This window comes from Malania oleifera, chromosome 6 (genome assembly GCF_029873635.1).
Source record: "Malania oleifera isolate guangnan ecotype guangnan chromosome 6, ASM2987363v1, whole genome shotgun sequence".
Classification (NCBI taxonomy): Eukaryota; Viridiplantae; Streptophyta; class Magnoliopsida; order Santalales; family Ximeniaceae; genus Malania; species Malania oleifera.
In genome coordinates, this window is record NC_080422.1 from 36,372,038 (window position 1) to 36,389,086 (window position 17,049).

The following is a 17,049-nucleotide window of genomic DNA, read 5'->3' on the forward strand; positions in this document are numbered from 1 at the left end:
AGGAAAATCTTATGTTTTTGTCCTTGTAGATGACTACTCTAGGTTCATATGGGTTCTATTTCTGGCATCTGAGGATGAAGTATGCGATAGGTTTGCCAGATTGTGTAGAAAAATCTAAAATGATAAAGGCTACACAATCACACACATCAGTAGTGATAGAGGAGGAGAATTTAAGAATGGAGAAATGGAGAACTTTTGTGATATCCATGGCATATCATATAATTTCTCAGTACCTAGAACTTTTTAACAGAATGGAGTAGTTGAAAGAAAAAATATATCTTTACAAGAAATGGTTAGGACTATGTTAAATGAACACAACCTTCCAAAGTACTGTTCAGCAAATAAAAGAGTTGTTTAGCATATATAATCTGCTTAGAAAATAAAAGAATTACTTAGCAGATAAGAAAACTACTCAACAGATAAAAGAGTTGCTTAGGTAACACACACAAGCAATTATATTGAACCAAAGCCATCGGCACAAAGTAGACTTTCAAGTTTTTAAACTAAATTTTTTTAATTCAAGAGTAAATGTGGGAGACAACTATATGACATAAAAATAAGATTGAAAAAACAAATTAATGAAAGATGAAAATCAAGGTTTTGCAGTTAACTTCCAAATATTACCATTAAATCAAGATGTAATCCCCCACCATCAAAATAACTAGTTTATTAATGGCAAATTTAATAGGGACATGTCATACCCAACTATAAAAGGAACATCTGGAGAGAAGGTAAGCATCTCAATTTTATCCACTCTTTTTTACTATTGCATTCTTATTGTAACGCCCCAAAAATAATTATTACAGGAGGATGTAGTAAATGTAAAAAAAAATAAAAATAAAAAACATAAATTAAAATTAATTTAATTAAATTAAATTAAAGTAAATAAATAAATAAATAAATAAATTAATTAATTAATTGGTTCATTAGTTAATTGATTAATCAAATAAATAAAGTATCATGATATAATAATAATAATAATAATAATAATAATTTAATATTATAACATATACATAGTAGATTCCTGGAAATTTCAAATTGAAATTTTAGAAGCTGAGAACACCAACCTCACATCTCTCTCCCAACTTCTCGTTTCCTTCGTTCTCTCTCTCTCTCTCACTCTCCTCATTTTCTCGACCAATATTCGGTCGATCGGAAAACCAAAGAAACGGTTAGGTTCCTATCTTCGCCACCGACATTTTTATCGAAGCGGATTTATCGTGGGAGTGATGTAGGCCCCACTCCTTGAGAAAAGTAAACTCTCTTTCTTTCCTTAACTTCTCCTTTAATCTTCAGCTAAATCGACGATCGGGCACCACCACGGGGTCTTAGTCTCGACCGTCGTCATTTTGGTAGGAGCAAATTTTTAATTTGGGGGTCCTAGGTACCACTCCAAAGCGAGAGTGAGATTTAGGGAATTAAGGAAATTTGTTGTTTTCGGGGGTTTAATTGTTATCTGAAATTTATGGGTCTAGGAAATGTTAAAATAATATATTATTTGAGGTTAAATTGATTGAATTAGGGTTATTGAATCAGGGTTCGGGTGAGCGTCACAGACATTGTTTTGGGGTCCTTACTGTCGTAGTTTCAGGAAACCAAGTAAGGGGATTAAGTTAAATCAGTAATTTTATAAAATTTGAATCAATTTAATTGTTATGTTTATATATATAACTTGATTTGAGAATTTGGAGTTTAGTTTTGAAAACCCTGTTCGGATTTATTCATTTTACAAAATTAGGATATATGATATGTAATTTTGTATAAAATGAATGGTGGATAGTTGAATATATATATATATATATATATATGAGTGCGTTTAAATGTGAAATTGTGTAGCAGATGATCTGAATGGGTTGGAAATTATAAAATATTGAATTGTCTGAGAAATACTGGAAATGTTTGCGAAAATACTAGAACTGTTTATGAAATGCAGGAGTTTGAAATAACGGCTAATGACCAGGTATTGTTTGATTGACCAAGTGTCATAATTATTATTTGACGGCCGAGAGTCGAGTTTTAATTGACGGCTACACATCGGATTATATTTTGTGGCCGAGGGCCAAGTTTTTGGAATAACAGGAAATGTATGTGAATTAATGTTTTAAATGGTGATTTTTATTATCTAAATTGCATGACATGCTTTAAGAACCCTGGGGACCAGTATATTGTGAGCACGGTACCGTTGCTAGTGATTTGTTATATGGCTGTGTGCGCCCACACTTGTGCCGAGAGGTATAGGGTGACCTTATCCGATTTGCCTACGTGAGGTGAATGTATCCCCTGGGTAAGGGCAATCGGACCAGCAGCTGGAACTACATATACTTGTGGAGTATGTTAGTAGAGAGTACAAATGACTATTGTCTGGGTGAATCCCCCAGGACATTAGTCCAGCCTTCGGGCCGCACAACTCATGTCATAGGGGAAGTTAATGACTGTTTGTCATAAGGAGTGTCTTATATGCATATCTTTTAATTTATGTGAATACGAATAATTAATAAGATAATTTCGAAGGCTTGCTGAAAAAGGTGAGTGCCCTAATAGCAGTAATGATATTAGAGCAGAGGGAAGTTACTTGTATGAGCGAGTAATTTTCCCTATCCTCGACTAATTGTGTGTGTGAGTGTAAAATAAAAATGATTTTACAAATGTATTTATCTACTTAGTGAACTGATTATTTTCTGTACACTAAATACATGCTGGTCACATACTGATATTAACTTAGTATTTCCCTTACTGAACTGTGTCTCATCCCTACTTTACAAACTATATTTTTAGGAAATCTTAGGAATCGGGTCTAGCAGGCTAGAGGAGCCGGACTAGTAGTTTAAATTTATGTAGGTGGTATGTATGAACAGAGATTTTATTTTTGTATAGTTTTATGGGATGTAATTATGTGAAAATAGAGATATTTGTGTATAAAGATAATTAGAACTCCGATAATATAATTTGAGAATTTTGTATTTTATTTTTGCTACGTATATGTGTTTCATATATGAGAAATAAGATATCAGGTATACAGATGTTACTTAAGTAGCACCCCGGGCTCACGTGACGAGTCGAGGCATTATATTTATCCTCCTACAGTTTCTGACTTAAACATCAAAGCGATCACTCGGAGCACAACCTGAGGCCTCTAAGCTTCTCTTGTTTAATTTCTTGCATGTGGTTATACTAAGAGATTTGTAATCAGTCAATTTTTGGGAGCAACAAAAAGAAATCCCAAGCTCTTGAGAAAGTGAAACAAAAATGAAAAACATATTAATTTGTATTTAATATGGCAAAAAGATAAAGATAAGGGAAGAAAGAGGCGGAGCTCTGTCCACATTGTATACGCAGGTCGAAGACAGAAGACTCGAACACAACTAACCTGTTTCACGGATGGTACCAATTTGGAAGCTAGTATAACAAAGGCCGGGGGAAAGGGGAAGGCACTGGGTGGTTCGGTTGCCGGTCAACTTCAGTAGGCGGGGTAGGTGAATGACGAAACTTGTACTTCAGCTTTTAACATCTCCAAGGATATAAATCCCCACGCCACCGCAGAAGTCAGAACTCCAGTAACCCATCGGCCACCACCACCTCTCTCTCTCTCTCTCTCTCTCTCTCTCTCTCTCTCTCTGCTGCCAACCCCCCACCTACCTTCTCTTCCTCCCAAAATTACTGCAGCCCCACCACCCGGCCGCTCTCTTTCTCAGAGATTCTGCTAGCATACGCCTTCCGCGTCCCCCCTCCATCAGATCTTCTCACATTCACCGATAATCATTAAAATCTCTCCCTTCTCTTTTCAATTTCACTGCTCGCTTCCATTTCCATTTCAGTTGCAAAGAGGGAACGTAATTAATTGCCTCAGGAACAACCCCTTAATTCCCGCCCTTTAAATATTTCATCCCGGAATCTAATTCCAACGGAACAAAACCCATTGTGAGTTGCGCGCAACACTCCCCCGGCGCACGATAGCGATCTAGACGGGCGCACTTTAGCGGCGGCTGCGCCGAGTAGAGAGTGGGGGCAAAATGGTGGTAATAAGGGTGAGGGAGTCGACGATGGTGAGGCCGGCGAAGGAAACGCCGAAGCGGAACCTGTGGAACTCGAACGTGGACTTGGTGGTCCCGAGCATGCACACGCCAAGCGTGTACTTCTACAGGCCGAACGGGGCGGCGGGGTTCTTCGAGGCGAGGGTGCTGAAGGAGGCGCTGAGCAGGGCTCTGGTGCCGTTCTACCCCATGGCTGGGCGGCTGAAGAGGGACGACGACGGCCGGATCGAGATCGACTGCAACGGCGAAGGAGTGCTGTTCGTGGAGGCGGAGACGGACTCCGCCGTCGACGATTTCGGTGACTTCGCCCCTACCTTGGAGCTCCGGCAGCTCATTCCCGCCGTCGATTACTCCAAGGGCCTCTCCGCTTACCCTCTCCTCATCTTGCAGGTATTTCCTATTTTCCCTTTTCCCTCAACTTTCCCTTTTCCCTCAACTCTCTTTTGAAATTTTTTTTTCACCTTTTCTTTTCCTTAAAAAAAGAAAAAAAAGAAAATTCATTTGCCAGTGTACGTGTCTATGACAAAAAAAAATTAAGCTGCAAATATCTGAGTGTTAAGATAGATAATTTTGGAACATTTAAAAATTTTAAAATTATTTATAAAATAAAAATAAAAATAAAAATAAAAATAAAAATAAATTAATCTTGATGAATTGATAAAAATACAGTAATCCTTTTAGGATGTCTCAAAAATACAATCTTATTTTTATAAAAAAAAAAAGAAATTTTTTCTTATAGAAGATTTATATCCTTTTTCCAAATGTTTATGATGAATTTTTAATTTTAATAAAAAAAATATATTTTTTATTCAGAGAACCAAATGTCTTTTTAACCTCGAAATAATTTATCATAGTTATAAATGAAAATTAATTATTTAATGTTTAGTTTTGTTAGAAAGAAAATTTATTTTAAAAAGTTGAGCGGCCCTTGTTGAAGGAAATGGCGGGCTAACCCTGACCCTATATGATATTCTCAGATTTACTGTTTATTTATTTATTTTGAAAATTTTCTTCACGGGTTTATGTGGACCAAGTCCTTGCATCCTAATGTCATGTCACGGATTCCTGTGTTTTTAGAATAGAAATTAATACCACTATTAATAAATAAGGGCCCAATTGAAAAGGTCAAGGATAGGATGTGGAATATATTCATTCAATTCAATTTTGTCGATGCCATTTATTCCTCAATCATTTATTTAATTTCACTTTCAAAACCATAAATTCAGATTTGAAACTTTACTATTAAAACTTTAATATTAATTCTTCTAATATTTTAAAATAAATAAGTACTATAAAAATAAAACTCATTCCCAAAAACCACCGCCCCTTGATTTTATTTATTTCCGCTCAAGCGTCATTTCTGGGTCATCACCGTTGGATGGTTTCTCTACTGTACAGCTCACCTACTTCAAGTGCGGTGGAGTGTCACTCGGCGTAGGTATGCAGCACCACGTGGCCGACGGTGCCTCTGGGCTCCACTTCGTCAACACCTGGTCCGATATGGCTCGCGGCCTCGACCTCTCCCTCCCACCCTTCATCGACCGCACCCTCCTCCGCGCCCGCGACCCACCGAGCCCTGCCTTCCGCCACGTCGAATACCAGCCCCCTCCTCCCATGAAAACCCCTCCACAATCCACAAATTCCCCCTCAGCTCCCGCCCCCGCCCCCGCCCCCGCCGCCGTATCCATCTTCAAAATCTCCCGCGACCAGCTCAACCTCCTCAAGGCCAAGTCCAAGGAAGACGGCAGCACCGTCACCTACACCTCCTACGAGATGCTCGCCGGTCACGTCTGGCGCTGCACGTGCCGTGCGCGTGGCCTCGCAGACGACCAAGACTCCAAGATGTACATCGCCACCGACGGCCGGGCCCGGATCCAGCCGCCGCTCCCGCCGGGATACTTCGGCAACGTGATCTTCACGGCCACCCCGATGGCGGCGGCGGGCGACCTGCTGTCGAAACCCCCCTGGTTCGCCGCGGGTCGGATCCACGAGGTTCTGGTCCGGATGGACAACGAGTACTTGAGATCCGCCCTGGATTACTTGGAGCTGCAGCCGGATCTGTCGGCGCTGGTGCGCGGGGCCCACACCTTCAGGTGCCCGAACATAGGGATAACGAGCTGGAGCAGGCTGCCCATTCACGATGCGGATTTCGGGTGGGGCAGACCCATATTTATGGGTCCGGGCGGGATTGCGTACGAGGGGCTGGCCTTTGTGCTGCCCAGCCCCACGAACGATGGGAGCTTGTCCTTGGCCATTTCTCTGCAGACGGATCACATGAAGATCTTTGAGAAGTTGTTATTTGACATTTGAAGTTTTATAATTTTGGGAATTTGAAGCCCTCTGTGTCACTGTTTTGGATTTGAACTCAAAAAATAAGAGCAATGTTTTTTTTTTTTTCATAAATTGTTTAATCTTTAGACATGTGGCAGTTTCGCGTGTGTTTTTTTTTTTTTTTACTTCATAAATTTAACTCGCGAATATATGTGATTTTAATCAAACATTCTGTATAATTTAGATGGAATCAATGTATATTATTTTTGTAACAATATTATTATGTGTAGTATTTATACATATTAAATAATGTATCAATATACATATTTTTTTATCGCGTTGATATCACCCGTTTCCCAGGGTCAATCACTTATCTGGTATTTAAGACCATGATGAAAAGAAAAGGTGAAGTAGTTGAAGATTCCTTCATCGAATTATAGTACAAGTGGCTTGGAGTATGAAGTGAACTAACATCCTCCACGAAAAGCAACTCTTTATGAGAGCATGCCAAATATTCCCCTAAAGACTTGCTTGTATTGTTTAGCAGGTAAACAACATCTATTTACGTTTTAAAAATCTCATTCCTTTAAATGATCATATATTTTAGATTTAATTTAGATTAGTGTCTGTACTATGAATGCCGAAAATTTAGTAGTTGCAAGGATCATGACATTAGGTTTGAGAAAATAATTTTAAACATCACAATGCGATCGAGTTGTAAAGAGAATAGTTTGTGCTACGTTAAAACAATCTGGTGTATATATCAACACAAGAAGGAGTAGATAAAACCTAGATGCCAGATGACGCACTGAAGAAGAGAGTAGAGTTACAAGCAAAATACATATGCAAACACTAATAATCCATACACGCACAAAATAAAATAAAAGAGAGAGGAAGGAACATCACCATTAAGAGGAGTAGACCAGACGTGGGGGCCGTGATAGTTTAGCTCATCGAAAGCAAAAAAAAAAAATCAAAACTTCCAATTGTAAATGAAAGAGCTACCAAGAGTAAACAATTTATATTTAGGAAGAGAGTTAAAAGTAATATAGTTCCTTTCCTACGGAGTGCATTCTCATTTGAAAGCAACTCCGAAAAAGAGGTACAGTAGGCTGATGACCACGTTTTAGGAGGACGGCGACAAAAGACACCAATGATAAGTAAGAGTTGGGCACTAGCTGTGAGGAGGCTATATTATAAAAACGGAACATGTTGGCGAAGAAATGGCCAAAGGGTAACCTAAGACCTAGGTCAAGAAAATCGGAGTATATATAGATCTCATTACGCCTTGGTTCTAGAGCAAACTCGGAACTGGTCAGCAACCTAATATTGATATTATCAGGAACAACGAATAAGCGACGTATATTGCGTAAATCTAATGGGGAAAGGTTACATTGGGCAATCCTCACGGTAATTAGAGGCTTGGACTAAGCCTCTGACGACCTCATGATGATCAAAGGTAAACACAACAAACAACTTTCACTACTTGATTATTTGGATCAACAGTACTAATTTTCTATAAGATCATTAAGAACATTAAGAACATGCGAAGAACACCACGAACATACGAAGAATAAAGCACAAACCAACATACAACCCAAAAAATTTTATGTTAGAATTGTCACAAAACTTTGAAAATTAGATATTTGCCCACGAAGAATTGTGATATTTAAGCAAAACCATAATGGAAATACACTCGAACTCCAAATGCATGAGATCCACTAGATGTTCTCGTTAATTCTATTTTCAATAATTAGATATTTGCTTCAGTATAAATTCATTAAAATCTTTCTTAATTTGTGTTGCTTTATTAAAAAAAAAAGTTACCAAGAAGAAAAATAATAAAGCAAACATAATGTTGCATTCCAATCTTAACTTGATCTACCACAAGATGCCTCGAGAGATTATATGTATTTTATTTTTTTTAAGTGATTGATTGAGATATGTATTAAAGCATCATTTATCATGTTAAGAAAGAAGATATTAAACATTATGATCTTTTGATAATCATTTTAACAAATTTCAATTTACTGGCCACGTGGATCTTATCCCTTTTTCAATCCTAAATCATGGGGTCTGATGGGCAATTGACTAAATGAAAATGAAATTGACCTCTTTAATTTAGCTATCAACCTTTGCATTCAATCCTCATCCATCCACCCTATTCCTCCTCCCTATTTCTTTAGACTCTATCTTATCCATTACATTGAATATTTGAATTACACATTTTTCTCACTTAGAAATTAGGAAGAAAAAAAAAGCCCCTACAACATTTTTATACAGCAAAAAATTCCTTGGAAGGGCAGCTTGGCAAAAACTGTCATGAAAAGCAGTTTGGTAGAAATTGCCCACGAAGAGCAGCTTGGCAAGAACAGTCCATGAAGAGCAGCTCGGAAAAAACAGTTCGGCAAAAATAGGTCGACAAAAATAGTTCGGCAAGAATAGTTCGGCAAGAATTGTCACGAAGAGCAGCTCGACAAAAATTGCCCACAAAGAGCAGCACAACTCAGACAGAGTTGTCACGAAGAGCAGCTCGACAGAAATAGCCCACGAAGAGTAGCTCGGCAAGAACAATCCATGAAGAGTAGATTGGCAAAAAACAAGTTGGCAAAAATTGCCCACGAAGGGCAGCTTGGCAAGAATAGTTCGGCAAAAACAGTTCGGCAAGAACAATTCGGCAAAAATTGTCACGAAGAGCAGCTTGGTAAGAACCGCTCGGCAAGAATTGCCACAAAGAGTAGCTTGACAGAAATTGCCCACGGAGAGTAGCTTGGCAAGAACATTCCATAGAGAGCAGTTTAGCAAAAATTGCCCACGAACGGAAATTCGTAAAAACAGCTCAACAAGAACAGTTTGGAAAAAAGTGCCCACGAAGGACAACTCAGTAAGAACAACTCAGCAAAAATAACTCGAAAAAAAATAACTTGGCAAGAACAACTCGGCAAAAATAGTTTAGCAAAAACAGTTTAGCAAGAACAATTCGGCAGGAATTGTCACGAATAGCAGCTCGGCATAAATTGCCCATGAAGAGCAGTTTGGCAAGAACAGTCCATGAAGAGTAACTCGACAAAAACAGCTCGACCAGAACAGCTCTTCAAAAATTGCCCACGAAGGGCAGTTCGGCAAAAATAGCTTGGCAAGAACAATTCGACAAGAATAGCTCGGCAAAAATAGTAACAGCTCGACAAGAACAACTCGGCATGAATTGTCATGAAAAGCAGTTTGACAGAAATTGCCCACGACGAGCAGCTTGGCAAGAACAGCTCGACAAGAATTGTCACGAAGAGCAGCTCGGTAGAAATTGCCCACGAATAGTAGCTTGGAAAGAACAGTCCATGAAGAGCAGCTTGGAAAAAAGTAGTTCGGCACGAACAGCTCAGCAGAAATTGCCCATGAAGGGCAGCTCGACAAAAACAGCTCGGCAAGAACAACTCGGCAAAAATCGCCCACGAAGGGCAACTTGGCAAGAACAAATCGGAAAAAATATCTTGAAAAAATAGCTTAGCAAGAACAACTTGACAAAAATAGCTCGGCAAAAATAGTTCGACAAGAATAGCTCGGCTGGAATTGTCACGAAAAGCAGCTTGATAGAAATTGCCCACGAAGAGCAGCTCGGCAAAAAACAGTTCGACAAGAATAGCTCGGCAAAAACAACTTGGCAAAAATAGCTTAGAAAAAACAGTTCGGTATAAACGACTCAGAAGAACAACTCGGCAAGAATTGCCCATGAAAAAAAAAAAAAACTACTTCCGAATTTTAGAAGCAAGCTTCATGTTGGTTTTTTGAGTATGATCTCTGTTTTGATGCTGACAAACCACTAGTATCTTATGTGTGCGTTTAGTGTTTGAACAGGTTGTCATTTTAGCACGAACATAAGATACTGCAAAATGGAAGCCAGTAGGGACATAAAACTCACACACTTCTGACGAATTCCAGTGAAAATGAAGAGCAAGAGAAGAAGACATTTTGATTTTAAATTTATATTGTATTTAATTTTTATATCTTTGTCTGTAATAATGCATGCATCTACATGATATGTTTTGAATGCTCAGAAATGCTATAGATTGACCGTAGGGACCGAATGACCTTAGCGCAGGTCGACCGATGCCAGGTTTTTTGGCGTACTTGAAAAGACCTTAGGTCCTAAGTCATATGCACTAAAAAGTCCCCAACATCACTTATTATATTCGGGGAATTAAATTGGCTAAAAATTGAACTTAATTGAAAATGTTGAGAGGATTTGGGCGACTGAACCCAAGCCGTGTAAAATGGCTCGGGCGACCGAATAAGTCAACATGTTGACTTGTTGTTCGGGCACCTGAACCACTTTTGAGCGTATCTCCCTCGAGCACTCAAACTTGTGTTAAGTTCCTTTTCAACAACCCAGGCACCTAGATGATTACGTTCAAAATGGGCTCGGGTGATCGAATTGGTCAGTTCAGTTAACCAAACTTTGAGCCGGGCACTCGAACCGCGCGTTAAATGTTTCAGACTTTTGTTTGGCCTACCGAACCTAGACTCGAGCGGCCGAACTCTTTAAAATGAATTTTTTAGCTGAGTCTATTCAGGCGACCGAACTAAAGTTCAGCCACCTAAAACTTCTCGGGTTGGAAATTTTTAAGGGCTTAAACGTCATTAATTTTTTAATTAATCTTTTTCATAATACCCAGCGTGTCCCCAACGGTAAAAAATTTCCCTAAGTCTATATATACCCCTTCATAAGCTAAGATTAGCAACTTTGATTAACCAACTTTTCTCTCTAATTTTATCCTAATCAAAGTTCCCCCAAAAACATTTTTATTGCAAAAACTCTTTCATTGGGGCAAATATTTTACTCTCTAAATCTCTCTTTATTATTTCTTAGAAAATCTTTTCAAAGAGAGCATACATTTTCTTTGGGCATTTACTTTTTGCATTCATGCTTTCATAGAAAATATTTATCTTGCAAGAATCATTTGAAAAATCAAGGCGGGGACGTAGGCTGGTTTGTGCCGAACCTCGATAACAAATCTTCTCTCTCTCTCTCTCTCTCTCTCTCTCTCTCTCTCTCTCTCTCTCTCTTATTTAAATTCCTGCACTTAAATTTCAGTATGTGTATTCCTGTACATGTTTTGTTATAACCATCTTGCATGCACACAAAACTAATTTAAATAAGATATGCAGCACACGTGTATGTATAGACACACTGATAACTTAATCGTTGTACGTACACGTTTTCAATATTGAATAGGATATGAACTGTGGTGAATCAGCGTAATTGTTTAAATTAGCGAAAAATATTTTAAAACCCAATTTAGCCCCATATTGGGATCACACCAATTCCAACACTCCACAATTCGAAACTAAGAGGGGTGGGGGGGGGGGGGGGCAACTAATATACCCTAAATATACCAAGGTCAATGGGTCAATATGCCATATGGGAGAATTGAGACACAACAACAATCAAGGCCATCAACACTCAAAGACGGCTACTCAAAATGGGTTAAACGCCATAAAGGCCAGAGTGACTTATGCTTGCGCCATAAATAACTGGTGTCAACTCGATAAAGGTCAGAGCGATTCACGCCTACGCCATAACTCGCTAATAAATGGCATTACATCCTCTGGTAAAATTCCGCCGCTATAAATAGGGACTCAGATGGAGAGACCAAGGTATCTCATTCATAACCACACTTTACTGTTGCATATAATCTTTCTAAAGCAGTCCCTTACTTAGGCATTGGAGTGATCCCCTAGAGTACACCCTGGGTCCCCCAAGCCACCTTTGTTTTCATCCTTTTCAGGCGATCAGAGATCGGAAGGCTCGTAGGAGGTCTTCGACATTTTTATTTCACAACAGCCATGAAAAAATAAAACAAGACTCCTTGCACTATAATCATTTAAGTTGGTAAATTTCCAAAGTACGAGAAAACATATATACAAATGAATTTACATGTTGAGGATCAAATAGAAGAGGTCATGGCCGAGGTAAATGTTGGAATTAAGTTTTGATGAGTGACCAAACTGGTTGATAATCATGATTAATTAAATACATTTAATATATGTATTGTACTTTAACTTGGTGGCAATGTAGATGAATTTATATAAACATTTACAGCTACATTTGCAGAAGAGTTTACAGATGCATTTACAAACTAATATACCCTAAATATACCAAGGTCAATGGGTCAATATGCCATATGGGAGAATTGAGACACAACAACAATCAAGGCCATCAACACTCAAAGACGGCTACTCAAAATGGGTTAAACGCCATAAAGGCCAGAGTGACTTATGCCTGCGCCATAAACAACTGGTGTCAACTCCATAAAGGTCAGAGCGATTCACGCCTACGCCATAAGTCGCTAATAAATGGCATTACATCCTCTGGTAAAATTCCGTCGCTATAAATAGGGACTCAAATGGAGAGACCAAGGTATCTTATTCATAACCACACTTTACTGTTGCATATAATCTTTCTAAAGCAGTCCCTTACTTAGGCATTGGAGTGATCCCCTAGAGTACACCCTGGGTCCTCCAAGCCACCTTTGTTTTCATCCTTTTCAGGCGATCAGAGATCGGAAGGCTCGTAGGAGGTCTTCGACATTTTTATTTCACAACAGCCATGAAAAAATAAAACAAGACTCCTTGCACTATAATCATTTGTTTAAGTTGGTAAATTTCCAAAGTACGAGAAAACATATATACAAATGAATTTACATGTTGAGGATCAAATAGAAGAGGTCATGGCCGAGGTAAATGTTGGAATTAAGTTTTGATGAGTGACAAAACTGGTTGATAATCATGATTAATTAAATACATTTAATATATGTATTGTACTTTAACCTAGTGGCAATGTAGATGAATTTATATAAACATTTACAGCTACATTTGCAGAAGAGTTTACATATGCATTTACAAACGAGATTATGCATATATTAATAGACGAGATTAGAGATGCATTTACAAATGAATTTACAAATGACTTTACAGATGCATTAACTAATGTTCTACAAAATAATGTCCATTCTAAGATGTGCAACGATCATGTCATTAAAATGTTGAGATTTAAATTATTTCCCTTATTATCTATGTTGATTGAAATATTAAATAGATGTTGGTACTCCTTAACAAGCAATCCCAATGCTCAAAGTTTGAATTTAAGGTTCTAGGAAAATTTGTCAATGTCCAAGAAGTTTCCAACTTAGTTGAAAATCAAGCTCATCCTATGTGCATAGATCTTTTATAACCTTTGGACATTACTTGTTGAGTTAAAGGTGTTGCATAAAGATGAACTTGATGATAACTATAAATATGAGGACGACTAGGATGAACAAAATGGATCGAATTGCACCATCTTAAGGATTATGACGTAGCCACTCTTTTGTGTTTAATGTATATTGTGTTTGTAATTTTGATTGAAAGGTTCCTAAAGTTGTATTTTGCCTAATAGGTTGAGACCTTGATAAAGGATTTTTTTAAGCTCATAGATTCTGATACTCAAGCTTTGTGTGTGAGCTAGAAACATCCTTAAAGGCTTGGTTTATCGAGCTAGAACACCCTACATGTTGAACGATGTTATCTCTATCCCGAGTCTCTAACTCCACATGCTCTACATGCTCATTTCTACTGCAGTTTTCTGGCACCTATTTCTCTTCTTCTTTCTCCTAAGTACGTTGCACCATGACTTTTTCATCAAAAACCATACCTTTACTAATCATTACCTTGTTTGCCATTGGATCCCACAACTTGAACCCTTTCACACCTTTTTTGCTACCCTAGAAAAATGCACCGTCTAGACTTAGCATCAAGCTTTGATCTCTCTTCACTAGAAATGTGCACATAGGTTGGACATCCAAACACTCTCAAATCGAAGTTGTCTACTGTACTACCTGTCCATACCTCCTCTAAAACTTTCCCATCTAGTGATGCCTTTGGTGATCTGTTAACCAAGAAACATGCCATATTCACTGCCTCTACCCAGAAGTTCTTTACAAGACCTGCATTCAATCTGAGAGACTGAGCCCTTTCAATTAGAGTTTAGTTCATTCTTTCCACCACACCATCTGTTGTGGTGTCTTGCGTACTGTGAAATTTCTTCTTATGCCATGTTGCTCGCACAACTCCAAGAACCTCAAATCAGCGTACTTGGTTCCATTGTTTGACCTGTGGCATTTAATTTTCCTCCTAGTATGGTTTTTCACCTCAACTTTCCAAAATTTAAACCCGACAAACGTCTCTGACTTGTGTCGCATGAAGTACACCCAGACCTTTTGGGAGAAATTATTGATAAAACTCATGAAGTACATATGTCGACCCCGTGATGCCACCCTCATCGGCCCTCAAACATCCAAATGAATGTAGTCAAGAATCCTCTCCATCTTGTGTGTGAGTATTTTGAACTGCACCCTGTTCTATTTTCCAAGAACACAATACTTAAAAAAATTTAGCCTGCATGTTTTGACACCCTTCAAAAGATTCCTCTTATAAAGCTCCATCATTCCACACTCACCTATATGCCCTGACCGCATATGCCACAAAACAGTATTATCTAACTTAGAATTTGCAGCTACAGCTCCACCTACAACTATAGTACTGACGTGTTCCTAAAATATGCTTATTTAGGCCCCCATTTACCTATGTGATATCTTTATTTACTTTGTAATTATCACTTCTTATCATTGTTTGGAGTTGCAGGTGGTATGTTTCATGTTTTAGGAAATTAGAGCTTAAATCAAGGAGTTAAGTAGTGCAAGGAGTCAATGCAACAATGTGGAAGCACAAGGTTCGACCAAGTGCTTGACTAAGTCTCCAAGGCCTAGATTCTACTACAGTAGCATAATCCTGACTAACCATGTGGTGTGACCAAGCAGTCACAAGGGACGACTAGGTCTAGCTAGAAGACTTTAAAGTGATGGCTAATTGAAGATTTTCTAGAATGCCTCGACTATGGTGCGACCAGGAGACTTTGGACATGCGGCCTGCTCGATGATTCCATCAACTGAATAAAGAAGTAATTGAAGATTTTCCAGAATGTGTCGACCAGGGTGCGACGAGGACATCTTGGCAGTGCGACTAGGTCAAATTTGATCAAGTGTTGACTTTTTGAGTCCGATTCCTATTTTGATGCAGACAAAACACTTGTATCTTATGTGTGTATTTAGTGCATGAGCAGGTTTACATTTGAGCACACACATAAGGGAAAGAAAATAGAAACCATGGAGGAACTTAAAGCTTATACACGTGGCATATTCCATGAAGAAGTGAAGTGCAAAAAGAAGAAGACAATTGTTTTTATTTGTAATTGCATTTAGGACTTTCTATAATAATTCAATTCACGCATGGTGTAGATGGTTGCTTAGAAAGACCGTAGATTGATCGTAGGGAATCAAACAGGACTATAGATAGACCTTAGGGCACCTAAACTTTAATAAAAAACCCTTTTCATAAAAGTTAAAATCAAACAAGGGCTTTGGGAATAACTTTAAGGTAAAAAATTAGAACAAAATCTTAAGTGTTCAAAGACCTCGGTCAACTGACCTTTGCTAGTTCCAACTAGCTCAGTTGACCGACCATGCCTTAAATTCAAAAGCATTTCAAAGCTCGGTCGACCAATCCACACACGTTGTAATTCTCTTAGTTGACTGACCATAGTCTTTTGGCTAGTTTACATTGGCTTAGTCGACCGGTTAATAGGATAGTCGACCAAACCACAAAGGGTTGGGAAATCGCCATAGTTCAGTCGACTGGCCTCTTGCTTAGTCAATCGAACCTTGTGGAAAATTCAAAATTTGTCCTAGCTCAGTCGACCGACCTTCTCGGGTTGCCTAATTTTTCCAGTGCTAAAACATGTTTAATTTTAATTAAACAATTTTAAAAATACCCTCTGTGTCCCTAACGTTCATTTTTCTCGGGAACTTTATATATACCCTTTGCATAAGGTTGTTTAGCAACTTTGATTAGCCAAAAACTTTTCTCAAATATTTTGGGCTATTTTTTAAATCACAGTTCACCCAAACTCATTTTATTGCAAAAATCTTTTGTTGAGGAAAATTTTTTACACTCTTTCCTACTCTCTACCACTCACTATTTTGAAATATCTTTTTGGAAAGAGAACATTTATTTTTAAGGCACTTATTTCTTCATCCATAGCTTTTACTTTTACTTAGATCTTTATTTTGAAAATCATTCTTTAGAATGTAAAGCTTGTGGTTTCTCCACATATTTTTCTTGATAAATATTTTTGGAGAAACCTTTTGACTTTTGAATCTTTGAGCACTTCCATTGCTAGATGTTAAATCTCTTCTTGTTGCAAACATTCTTGTGAGCAAAAATATAAAATTTCTCCTTGCATAATTTATGGCAAAAATTTTTGTGGGAGAAATCATTAATTTTATTTAAATCTTTGAGCACTTATTCATATATATATTTTTTTTTCAAAGATTATTATTGTCATTGTTTGCAAAAAGGCCTTGATAGAAAAACCCTAGGTTCTCCTACATTTTTATTGAAAAATATTTTTGGAGAAATATTTAGTAGGGTTAAATCTTTGAAGCTCTTATCATATATATTTTATTCAAAGATTGCAAAATATTTTTTTAAAAATATATCCTTACTTTATTGAGCATAAATCATATAATTAGAAAGTGCATCTAGAGTTTCATTGTGTACATCCTAACTTGTTTTAGAAGCAGTTCTTTGTATGAAATTTATTTATTATCTGTTGTATTTTAGGCTTGGTCTGAAGAGGGAGACTCGCCCTATAAGG

General features: G+C 37.9%; 1 protein-coding gene across 1 annotated transcript; it reads left to right on the top strand.

Moving 5' to 3' along the window:
• Positions 1–3,242: 3,242 nt before the first annotated feature.
• Positions 3,243–6,577, top strand: LOC131157481 (shikimate O-hydroxycinnamoyltransferase). The gene is made up of 2 exons (XM_058111670.1): positions 3,243–4,421; positions 5,430–6,577. Exons 1-2 carry the CDS (start codon positions 4,011–4,013, stop codon positions 6,339–6,341), a joined length of 1,323 nt encoding a protein of 440 aa, XP_057967653.1. The 5' UTR covers positions 3,243–4,010; the 3' UTR covers positions 6,342–6,577.
• Positions 6,578–17,049: the final 10,472 nt, after the last annotated feature.

Coding starts and splice junctions, on each gene's coding strand:
- LOC131157481 (XM_058111670.1), top strand. CDS start 4,011: ATGGTGGTAATAAGGGTGAGGGAGTCGACGATGGTGAGGCCGGCGAAG. Junction 4,422..5,429: donor ACCCTCTCCTCATCTTGCAG/GTATTTCCTATT, acceptor TCTACTGTACAG/CTCACCTACTTCAAGTGCGG.